This window comes from Triturus cristatus, chromosome 6 (assembly GCF_964204655.1).
Source record: "Triturus cristatus chromosome 6, aTriCri1.1, whole genome shotgun sequence".
NCBI lineage: Eukaryota > Metazoa > Chordata > Amphibia > Caudata > Salamandridae > Triturus > Triturus cristatus.
Genome location: NC_140589.1, coordinates 175,577,384 through 175,590,327, shown reverse-complemented (window position 1 = coordinate 175,590,327; position 12,944 = coordinate 175,577,384). Strand labels below are relative to the sequence as shown.

General features: G+C 44.0%; 1 protein-coding gene across 1 annotated transcript in view; it reads right to left on the bottom strand.

Annotated features, from left to right (window-relative positions):
• Positions 1–12,944, bottom strand: part of PKHD1 (PKHD1 ciliary IPT domain containing fibrocystin/polyductin) — a 1,788,124-nt gene that overhangs the window by 1,351,812 nt on the left and 423,368 nt on the right. The window contains exon 13 of the mRNA XM_085609531.1: positions 4,980–5,121. Within this exon, the coding sequence (XP_085465657.1) occupies positions 4,980–5,121 (142 nt within the window). The remainder of the gene's footprint in view (positions 1–4,979; positions 5,122–12,944) is intronic.

Below are 12,944 nucleotides of genomic sequence, written 5' to 3'. Positions count from 1 at the left end.
TTAGTTCAGGGTGACTTGCAAGTCACGTTTAATTATTTAGTTGGTGATCCAGACAGTTTGGAAGGGCTTTTAGACCTTTCTGCAAAGCTACATTCAGTGAGCAAAGCAAAGTAAAAAGGAGGAGGGGCCAAGGAGGGAAACACACAGGTTTCAGATGGCGTGTCCTGGCAGTGGGCCTGTCGCCCTCGAAGATGTGCTGCCTCTGCTCTCCCCTCTTACAAAGGCACTGCTGTGCTTCCTCTTCTAAAGTGTGTCCATTGCTTTGGTTTAACAGACAAAATTAGCATAATCAAAAATACTCTTGAATTAACTTAAATCTTCCTATTCAGTTGCTAATCAAGCACTACCGCCCACTGCTGAGGGCAATTGTTTGAAGGTCAGAACAAGAGTTATAGGCGCGAGGCACAGGGTAGCACCTATAAAGAGAGTGAGGGCCTTTATCTACTCTTATAGCCCAAGGCAGACGGGCTATAAAGCTATTGCAACATTCCACCCACTGAGGGTAGAGTGTTTTAGATTGAAAAGAGAGGAACACAAAGACAAGTATTGGAATGTTGGATCAGAAGCCCTGTACCAGCCATTAGGGGCCCTGATACACCCTACTGTGTTTCCAATGTTCTAATGGTTTCACAAGAAGTAGGAACCTATGTTGTTTAATAAGCTGAAATAATACATTTGATTGCCTGCGAACCTGGGATCACAATGTCAGGCGGACCGCCACCAACAGGCTGTCAGTCGCGGTCTGTCCAACATCCCGGTAATTGGTCATACCGCCGGATTACAATACCAGTGGTCAGAGCACAGAGGTCGGGCGTAGGACCACCGCCTCCAACAGGATCAAAGATCCTGTCAGGAGTGAGGTCCGATTCCTAATCTAATGATGGGGGCGGTGCCTTCGCAGGCACCGCTGTACGGAGTAGGATACTCCAGTCCCATTGCCAAGAAAAGGCAACAGGAAAGGGACTTTGGAGTCCTCAAGCAAGGCCCCTGTCACCGTAGGCCACTGCTTAGTGGCCTGGGGGGCACATGTAGTGCCACCACACATCTATGCACAGTGTGCCAGGCACCACATGGCACCTGGCAGACGGTCCATTTATGTGCACAAACTGTCCTTTTCCACTGTGGCTGGGCCACGGCACAAGCCACAGTAAAAAAAGGCAGTTTATGACCACCTAAAAGGCAGTCTAATCATTATATGGTGACACCTTTTGGCCGGTCTCATTTCCGCTGTGATGGTGGTCGGTCGTCCGACCGACCGTCATTGTTATTAGGTCCTTGGTTTGTAAGTTACCCACCTAATGCATCCAGGAATATAGTAAACTCTAAATAACTTTACAAAATTAAATTTTTCATGAGGTGTACTATACTATTTAGATTACATATTTTACCGTTTAGACATTTTTGGGGAATAAAGACAGAGGCCACTAAGAACACGATAATTGCCCTTTAGAATAAGAGTTAAAAGGAGTGTTTTATTTCTGACCTAGTTGGAAAGCAATACAGCCCCTCTGCAGTCCGTCCCCATTTCGTGCAGGTCATTATTAGAAGTGGCTATTTTTGTTTTGAACTAACCAATTATCCTTCATGTTCCATAATTCCGTGAGCATGTAAGAGCCCGCGATTAACTTTTTATAACAAAAATGTGGAAAACCAATGGACTAAAACGAATCTTCCCACTCTTGAAAGAGCACATGGTGCAGTGTTTGTATAGAAGGACATCTGGCATGGTGTACCCATTGTGTATATCCTCCTCTCAGGCCCGCCTCAGCCCCACGTGCTTTACTTATCCCAGCTCCTGGTGCAGCGAGTGATGGCTTGGAACTGGCTGGACACTTCAAAAGTCACTAAACTGAGGGTTGGATTAATGACAAACCTGCGCATCATAATTTGGTAAATTGACTGTTCATTAAGAGAACGTCCCTATTTGCTCATAAATGCATTTGTGGTATGAGGCCTGGGGGTTGTGTGACAACTCTATGTACAGCCTGACAATGTCTCTAAATGACTTATGCTAATGACTATATTGCTAGGTCTTCAACCCACAATGTGTTCCCTCCTGAAATAATTATGTATTCACTTTCTAGAAAAAGATTTAATCAAATCCATGCTTCAATTTGTAAAAGTGTGTAAATTAACACATTCGCCTATATGCATAGGTAGCAGCAGGTGGTGATAGTCCGCATAAAATACAGTAGTATAAAAATCCATATTTCACACTGAGCCATGAAAGAGTTTTCACAGTTGCCTGTTTCAACATCATAAAAACCCCGAAGTGCTCTGCAGAGCCTAACATTGTCTACTAGTCTACTTGGATTATGCGGCATGCTGGGCCAAAATATGTAACGCTTTTATGTAATTTATGTGGGGAAAAGGCAAAATATTAAACATTCCCTGGCACTATTATTCTCCCCCATTTAAGCTAGAAAACACATTTGGATAAAATCTCCAAATTAAGTGGCAAATTAGGTAAATCCTATTTATTTAATGAATGCAGCAGCCACAGATTAGTATAAATCCACTGTCTCTCACCATAATTGTAATCAATACTCACTGTTAGCTGCACTTGAACAAGGGGCATATGTATCAAACGATTTTTTAATCGCAAACGCTGCGATTCGCAAAATAACAGCGTTTGCGATTAAAAAATCGGTAATCGGGATGTATGAGCCAAATCCCATCGCAAAATTAAGGAATTGCTAATTTAGCGATTTCTTAATTTTGCGTAAGCATTTAAGAAATCGCAAATTGCGATTTCTTAAATGATATGTAAAAAGCACCCAAGTTGTGCGAATTATCCTTAAGAAATCGCAAATTACCACCAATTTCCAGTTGGTGGTAATTTGCGATTTCCTTTCAAAATGCACTTTTTTGAATTTTACAAAGTTCCACGTGGCGCTCATACATGCCCTTAGGGCATGTATGTGCGCCATATGCACACACATGCTCATTTCAGGGGTGCATCAGGGTGTCATCATGACACCCTTGCACCTTTGAAATTATTCTCAAATTGCGATTAGCAAATTGCGATTCGCTATTTGAGAATTACTTCCCATTCATTCCTATGGGTCTCCTGGCCCATAGAAATTAATGGGCAGGTATTCCTTAATTGCGATTTCGCAGTTTGCTAATCGCAATTAAGGAATTTTAAGAAATCGCAAAAAGTTTGCAATTTTTTAAATACATCCCGTTTTGCAATTCTCAAATAGCGATTCTTTAAATATCGCTATTTGAGAATCGCAAATGGTGATGTTGATACATATGCCCCCAACTCTCTTCACCAAAATAAACATGTCATATAAATAATGCTTAACGGGCCTTCGGCCTCATGAATCAAGATGTCATCAGAACATTTTTAACCATTCCTAATTATTATAGGAATAATGGGTTGCCTTCCACCCTTTGCACAATGCAGTAATCATCTGAGTTTAGGATAGTCGGTTCATCACCTCTATGTATACCTCGTTTGTTCTTGATGCATTAACAGTAGCAGCTGTGGCGAGACCATAGGTCTGGCTTTTAGATGCAGCAGAACCTCATGGCTACCCGCATCTTTATCCCTGCGCTCCCTCGGGGTAGTATTGTAGACTCGCTTCCCGCTTCACTGTGGAACCAGTAGCGTCTCCCATGCGTGGCTTTTGCATCCCACTGACAATGGCTTCAAAGGATCCCAGGTGGTGGATCCTTCCCGGCGTTTCTCAACCTTAAGACGCGTTGGCTGGCGCAATCCTTTCTAAACCCTCCCACAGGCGCCATTTCTAGGATGCCCCAGTGTTCGCTTGCATCATGTGCTTGCTACAGTGATCTTCCCAGCTATTTCCACGGCATACTACTTCTTCTTCTTGGAAGACAGAGATAGCTTTAGCAGTTTTCCAACCTCTGGCAATGAAAAACATCTTTGAATGAAAATGCATTTGTATATACCTACAGAGAGAGGCTTTGGGTCAGCCCTCTTCCTCTACTGATCTGTTCAAGTGTCTTTTACATTTTTCTTTTAGCAACCACAGCATACACCATGGTGCAATGGATGAGCCAACGTCACTCATTAGCTCTTTTGCACTGTACGTGACCACATTCTGTCCGATGACGTGCACATCTGCCACAAAAAGAAGTGTACTTCTGTGTCAGGGCAGGTGGGCCAATACTTTCAGTTGGCAATTCTTTTTTCTTTACATTCGTAGGCCTTCATATTTTTAGCCATATGTGTTTAAACTATGTCTTCAGGTTACAGTAATTCAAAGCCAATCATACCTTTTTTTGTACCACAAAATCCTATTTCCTTGGGATTGGTATTAAAACGAAAAAGGGTTTCTATACCTCCTTTAAGTCCACCTACCTGCTAGAAAGCACCTCGTTACATTTACATGCAATATTCTTTTATTGCAGCAAATGGACATCAGATTTATGCCGCGTAATGTATTCTTAATGATTGGTCCACACTTGCAATAGGAAAAGAAAAGTAATTAACCATTGAACCAGCTTGCTGAGGGCAAACCTATTGGCATTGTCAAATCATTTTAAATGTTAACGTCTCTTATCCGTGCACCTCAGTCTCTATAGGATGCGGTCTCCTCACTCAGAAGAGAAGTGATGGGATGAGGGACGGTGAGGTTCACCACCATCCACCTCATCACTGCACCATTAAGGCCTTTTGAAACGTTCTCATGTTACCCAGTAATATGCATGGTCTTGGCGATCTATGATACTCTTTTGACTCGTGGCTTTTATCATCATCTACCTGGAAACAAAGGTGGCGTTCAGTTCTCAGAGTTAGCAGATGCACATACACACTTTGAAGAGTAACAGTGCTGGGCATGATCTCTTGGGCAGGCAGAATGAGAACTTTGACTGGTGCATTCAACTGTTCTGATCACAACTACTTGACTGCAATTGATGTGCACATTTCCAGGGAGCACCTGACATTTTCAATTGCGTTGATCTAAAATGTTTCAAACCATAAGGTAATACAATACACAAAATACCTGAACGGCTCTGGATCTCTGGGCAGGAGATGGAGTAGGGAGCTGGCATTCGGGGCAATCCCCCATCTGTACCCCAAAGAAGATTCAGTCACATTGGTTTTCGATGTCCCATTCCAAACTTGAAATAATAGCCCTCTGTTACCTAACATTAGAACAAAAAAAAGGACTACTTTAATGGAACAGAATTTAACGCAAACCAGTAGGAGAGGGAATGTAACTCATGAATTTATAAATAGAACAAGAATATTTTACTGGCTTAAATTCATCACACAGCGATCCCCTGACAACGGATACAATCAGTGAATAATATGTGAAGCGGTTTCGGTTGAAACAACTGCCTCCTAAAACAGTTTTGTGCCAAGCAACCATACCTTAAAGCTCGGAATGTACCAGGCACACAAAGTAAATTAGTTTCAATTAAATTAATGAGACTAAACTAAGATTTAGTCCGCTTGGGATGACACCTGATGGCCCCCTGCCCTCGGAAACCCCCATACCCCGACGGGCCATGCACAAAACTCCGGCATCATACTCCAAATCAACGCAGTATCCTCGGTCTGCTTCAACACCCTGCGCATACTCTGAAAAAAGTTCAGATGGATCCCACCTGAATCCAGAAAACGGTCACGCACATCCTCATCAACAGCATAACTGGACTACCGCAACATTCTCTATGCCAGAATCAACAAGAAACTACTTCACAAGCTCCAGATCATCCAGAACGCCGCAGCCAGATTAGTCCTAGACATCCCCCACCACCACCACATCACCCAACACCTCAGCGATCTCCACTGGCTCCCCATCAAAAGAAGAATAACCTTCAAGCTCCACATCCATGCTTTACAATGCCTTCCACAACATTGTACCAGCATACCTTAATGACTGCCTCTCCTTCCAAGTTCCCAAGAAACACCTATGATCAGATGACCTCTCTCTGGCCACCATCCCACGCATCTACAAGACCAGAACGGGAGGGAAGTCCTTCTCCTACCTCGCAACCAAGGCCTGGAACAACGTCCCTCCTACCTCCGGCAAACCCCCACACTGCCCTAGTTCAAGAAAGACGTCAAGACCTGGGTCTTCAGATGACCCCAGCACGTTACAGAGTTGCCCCCCATAGCGCCTTGAGACTCTCGTGGGTGAGCAGCTGTGCTTTACAAAACCCTGATTGATTGATTGATTGAATGATTGATTGAAGATTAAAGGCTAATACAAAGTAGTAACCACACTGACGGACTTATTTATGGGAACCCTGTATCACTTTTGCACCACATAAAGTGGTGCATGCGAGATGCAGGGCTCTCATAAAGATTTTTGAAGCCCCGCAAAGCCTCCCCACATGGCTTTGAGAGGCCTCATAAATCATGAGTAAGGTGACACAGCGCAAATCACTGCATCGCCACACTCTGTACCCGGGAGGCGTTCCGTGGGCGTTGCGGTGGGTTTTCCCACGCAACACCCATTGAATTTGACAGTGCCTCAGATTTACAAAATGATGTAAACCTGGAGAAGCATTAAATCCGTGTGCCTCCCAAGGTGAGGTGTAAAGAGGAAAAATATGTTTATTTCTCCTTGTTTTGTTCCTCATTCTATGTATGTGGCAGTCTGCAGCACATATAAAAAGAGAAAAACACCTTGTAGGATTGTTTCTGTGCAGGAAGATGCCCCTTCCTGTACAAAAACAATCCTGCCTGCAATGGAAGCACCCTTGCACCAAGGTGCAAGGGTGCCTACGTTGGCGCTAGGCTGCCAAAATGGCAGCAGCGCAGGCAGAAAGGACAGGAGTGCACTGTATTGCTTAAATACGGTGCATTCCCGCCCTTTAACTTGGGCGTAAGGAAGCGCATCAAGGTGACTTGCTGCGCTGCCCTGTGCCCAAATGCCATATATGAGGCCCTACATTTGACAATCAAACAGTGAAAATCTTTACAATTTTCTCAAAGAGGAGTAAAGAACAGTCAAATGTGGGCGATCTCAACAAAGAATCACAACGAAATTTGATTGAAGACTGAATTAATGCCCCAGAACCTTGGCCACCAATAGGCAGGATTTCTCAATTATGTTAGGTGGGAGAGGTGGGGTCCTCACCAAGAAACATTTTGGAGACTTTGTGAAAAAATGTCTAAGTACCGAAATACAGTCTAAGACCACCATGCTAACTTTGTGAACATCAAAGTGAGTACTACAGGAAATCAAGCTTTTTAGTCAAATAATGTCTATATTTGTTGCACAAGAGTGCCAGTTCTTATGAGCGCCATAATTGGTCACTAACTATTTCAATCACAGCCCAACACTGGCAAGCTAGTGTTTGTCTTCTAGTGAGCTCTAAAATCCAAGTCAGAAACTCAGGGCACGATTCACAAAGGTACATATGTGTAGTAAAGTTACAAGTGCGGAGTCTCCGCACTCATGGTGGAATCTCAGCACTTGTGGTGGAATCTCAGCACTCGTGGCGGAATCTTGCACCTGGGGCGGAACCTCCATACAATAAACTGCAGAGAGTGCGGTGCATGGAGTTTCTGCCCCCAGTGTGGAGATTTTGCCACAAGTGCGGAGACTGTGCATTCGTAACATTAACACATGTAAGTTTCTTTTTGAATGTTGTTGCCTTCGGAACAAAGAAACCTACTGATACCACATCAGGGGCTGGATCAAAAACTATTTCTGGCTGGTACGATTTCGGGTACTTGGTGGCATCTAAAACACTGCGTGGTGCAAACACCTTTTACCATTAATTTTCTAAGATATATTTGTGGATGCTGGTTTTGTTGCATTTTGCTGTGTAGTGCTTTTTTGCATGGTATTTATGTTTTTCTGTACTGCAGTAGTGACCTGTTATGTTTTTAGTGTGTTGCTGCTGTGCTCCATAATTACGCTAGAGATGTCAACTAATGCTATTATATTGACAGCAAAAACAGCTCATTCCTTTAATGTTTTGGTGATAAACCCTTTACCTCTTTCTAAGGTAGCAAAATATGTCCTCTCCAGCTATTCAGCTATTCAAGACACCAGTCAGACCAAAACTATGACAGAGACCATGCTTTAAAATAGTAGGCCAAGGCCAGTTTAGGAAAGAGTTTTTATTTGCAATATTTCATGCCTTAGGTGGTAAGTTAAGGCAGTGCTTGGTGCAAACACCTTTTTACCACCATATTTAGAAAGCAAGGGGCATATTTAAAAGTCCCTTGCGCCACTTTTGCGTCACTTTTAACATGGGAAAAGTGACGCAAAAGTGGCGCAAGGGACTTGTAAATATGCCCCTTAGAGGTAGTAATGTGGGACACAAATGTTTGCCGAATATTTGTTGTGTGGGGCATTTTGTTGTGGTGGTGATGTGTTCTTTCGTCTTTGTGCTGCTGTGTTCTTTTGTGCTGTATTATCGCAATTTGATGTTGTTTTGTACTGTAGTTGCTTTTATGTGTTCTGTTTTGATTCTTTTGTCGTTTTGTGTCCTGTTACAAGTCCATTGTGTTGTTTCTTGCTATCGTGTTATGTTCTGTGGATTACTTTAGACATGTCAAGAAGTGCTGCTACATTTCCAGCCAAAAGCAGCCCCTACCTTTAAAGTTACCGCGACAAGCAACCACATGCCAATATCAAGGTGATAAAATACTTGTTGCTTCAGTTCTACAACTATTTAAGACATCAGCCAACTCAACAATGTTGCAGAGACATGTCTTAAATAAGCACTTGTGGTACTTACTTTATGTGATACAACCTTATACTGCCACACTATTAGTACATAAGAGCACCTGTAGCCAAAATGATAGCAAATATTAGCCCAATGTCAAAATATGATACATCAAAAACCTAGACATGGCATACATTAATGTGCATTTTATCATGCAACAATACTCCCTGTCTTCCACAGTAGCCTGGTATTCACACAACTGCATGTTCTCACGATGCCCGTGTACCTGCACAGTGTCCATTATGCCCCATTGAGCACATTTCCCAGTATCTACAATGCGCAGTAACCACACTGAAACCCCCTATTGCCCTGCAGTTGTCAAACTACACTTGACACAGTAAGCATCCTGCGAAGCTGTCCCAGTGCACAGCCCTGTTCCTTCTGCTACAAGAGGCTCAATACCAAATTCCAAGGGACACTGAAGAGCTTATTGCCAGGGAGGCTGTTCTTGTCTTTACTTTATGAACCCTAATTTCGTGCATACCAGGCCGGTCGGGCATCTGAGCGCTCCATACAGAAAACAAGAGAAAAGCCTAACACGGTTAAGACTAGTTTACCTGTAATAGATCAGCGCACTGCTGAAGTGGTCATGGCTAGCCAGAACATGTGCCCCAGTATGCATGTAGGTTAATTGACAAATGCCTCAATGCTGCCCCAGTATCTACAATGTCAAGTATTTATCTGATGAAGAATAGAAAATGATGTTTCCCAGATGCACGCACATTTAAGTTTCAATTACCCCGATCAGGCAAAACTCAATACACAGGTGGTGCGGGTGGGGGGCGGGGGGGGGGCGTGCTGAGTGGTGGTACAGCTATAGAGAAAAGTCCACCAAATGCAAAATCTGCCGTCCGAGCACTGGTATAAGCTTGCCTCCATTCCCATCTCTAAACCCTGGCCTTTGCCTGGACAGCCCTCGTGCTGCTGGTAGCTTAGATGCTAGCTCTCCAGCCCAAGTGAAGGGCTCCTTGGGAGGCCAGGCTCTGCAGTTGTGCAGAACGTGCCCAGCAGCAGCGAACGGGAGGAAGGACGGGCAGATACGTGTCACTGTGTATTGACTGTGGGGCAGCAGGACCACTTTAACTCTCCAAGACCAGTGATACTGATAAAATATTTTCTGATCCTGATTGAAAGCCACCTCCTTTTCTTTTTCTGAGAACATTGTGAGAACTTTTAAACTACACACAAGTATTTCTCAATCTACAAAACGTGTTTAGAGCTGGTGCCATGGCAGGCCAGACTCCTCCCTAAGAGGTGCCGGGGTATTTTAGTCCTGGTGAAAATAAGGGTAAAAGAGCATTTTACACCTGTAGTCCACATTTCCAAAGACGCGACAAAAGACGCACAGATTTAACAGGCAGTTCACCCAACGTAGATATATATTCTTTCAAAATAAAGCAAAGCCCTTAACTTCGCCTTTCCCCTCGCACTCCTTGGAAGTAAACTATCCGTGAATCAAGATGACTGATAATCTACTTCGAAGTTGAGGGATTGGTAAATTATAAATTAGACAGACGCCTGAGACAGAAAAGGTTTCCTTTAGGTTAGGCATATCTTAAAGGCTAAGTCTCAGATATCCATATATCGTGTCCTACAACGACATCACTGTAGATCAAACATGAGCCATCATCGTCATAATCTTTATTTTCGATCACTGGGGTTATTAAAAACATAGCAGTCCTGATGTAAAATAAGTAAAATAGGATAAAAATACAGTTAAACACACCGATGCTTCCTTATAGAGAGCGAGGGCAAATGACCTATTTAACACAGCATTGCTATAGGGGATATCACCCTCACTAATCATATGTATACCCACGTGTGCACAGTGGTTCCTGGAGAAACATACATACCACTCTATATGAGTTATCAAAATTAAAAACAGAGTCAGCAATCCAGCCCATGCATAGATATTAAAAGAGCGGGCATAACTCCTAAAAACATTCATCTTCAAAGAATAAAATAGTACAAAAGCCTTCGTACAGTACTGAATAGGATAAAAAGGTCACACAACACACTTCGAGCGTCTAATCCATAGGGCTATCAGAAAGTTTGCTAGACCGAAAACTGTAAATCTCTTAGTGTCAGTGCTAAAAATTCAGAGCACCTCAAGATGGTGTCTCAAACCTGCATAGGGGGATAGTCCCCTTAGATCGCAAATTTATGTCGGAGGGGCAAAAGAATAATAAATGAACCAGAGATTCGGGTCCACCTTTGCATGCTGGGCACTGATCATCAAGGGGTGCTTGAGATCACCATCTGCTACAAAACACCTTGGTAGGGAGTGTTGTATATCAAATTTGTAGAAACAATTGCCACACCATATCTGGGACAATCTCAGCAATGGTACGCTCGAGTGGGCCAGCAGCAATTTGTTGGAAGTATGAAGCCAACGAATGCATTTAGGGTTCATCATGCACATTTCAGCATGCCTGCTCAGTCTGTGGGGGGACACCCAGTGTAAGGGTGCTGGTGGAACAAGCACCACGGGTACAAGAAAGGAAAGAAAAAGAAGCACTAGCAGGGAGTCCAAGGCTGGGGTAAGCATGCAGGATGGGGAAGCTTTCAACTAGCCATATCCCTCATCAACACCCGCCAGCTCGAGAGGCTAGTCAACAGATATGGCAACAAAAAATACGTCACCCTCCTAGAAAAAGGCTTTGAGGAAGGATTTGTGATTCCGTGTGCGGGCCACCTGCCCAGTGGGAAGGCGAAGAACCTGAAATCAGCCCAGGAACACTCAGAGGTGGTGCAGCAAAATATAGAACAGGAGAAGGAGCTGGGAAGAATTGAGGGCCCCTTAACATACCTGCTACCCAAGGAGTTAGTGACCTCGCTCGTAGGGGTAGTACCTAAAAAAGAGTTGGTACAGTTCAGGCTTGTCCACCACCTCTCTTTCTCTGAAGGCACATCAGTAAATGATGGGTTCAGTCCTAAGGCATGCTTTGTAGACGACGCCACTGACTTAGTAAGGATAACGGGCAAGGGGGCCCTAATGGCAAAGGCAGCTATTGAGTCTGCGTTATGCCTCCTCCCAGTTCACCTGGCGAGCTTTCATTTACTTGGGTTTCATTGGGATGGCGCAACATACTTTTTCAAAGCAATGCCGATGGGCTGCTCAGTGTCCTGCGCCTATTTCATACACTTCAGTACATTCCTGGAATGGGCCTTGCACGGCAGACATCCGCAGGCTTGTAGAGCATCAGGCATGGCCTGCTTAACCCAGGGCACTCAGAGCTCTACGACCTGGATGGGGTGCATCTGTCAGAAGAAGGGATGAAAGTTTTCTGGGCCAACCTATGGTCAGACTGCACCAGAAAGGACGACCCACAATGAGGAAGGGGGAGGCGCAGGGAGACGGAAGCCTCCCATGCAACGTGGTGGATAAGAAGGGGGATATTTGTTGGTTAAGGAGGTAACCAGCAGGATGGTGTGCAGGAGGAAGGCCACTTACCTGGGGATGCCTTACGGCAGGGTGAGTAGGCCGAAAGGGGGTAATAAGTGGAGACCGCATTTGCAGCCCAGACTCGCCAGACGGCCGGGCACAAAATTGACAAATAAGGTAGCGAGTTGGGCCTAACTCCAGGAAGAGGCTACCTCACCCCCCACCCCCCAAGCAATCAGCATAAAACCAACAGGGAACTTTAAGACCCCATAAACGGCACATATGATGACCTGAACAAACTAAGCGGTCTCACAAGTATGGCAAGCAGATAACAGAACGTGATTGTGAGGTGTCAAGAATGATTTATGACTTATCAGCCATTATGAGTTATGACCTGTCACATGATTTGGGAGCCTGCCAAAAATGATTTAGGGCCTGGTAAATGGAATGATTAATGACCCATCACGTTGATGATTATGAGCTTGTCAAAAAGTGATGTATGACCCCTATTTTTTTTTCTTTATTTGCATTGTCCAGTTAGTAGCAGAAATACATCATATACAGGATTTGTTCCATATTACAATGCCAACACATGGCCAGCAGTATTTTCCAAGTTACAGGAGATTTGGCATGCGTTTGATGCCTTATAGCAGATGTTTAACAAGGGGAGACCCAACTGAAACATAATACACATATATATCAGCTAATAACGCGTTGTTGGCTTGAAAACGTATCGCAGGTATACACCTGCCTACACACAGTTTGCTGCCTGAATGATAGAATGCAAAACATACATAAAATTCCAAACATTAACTTGATACTGTACAACAGCATGCTACCAATCAATATACACTCATGATGACCATACCTCTCACATCCGACTCCTGCT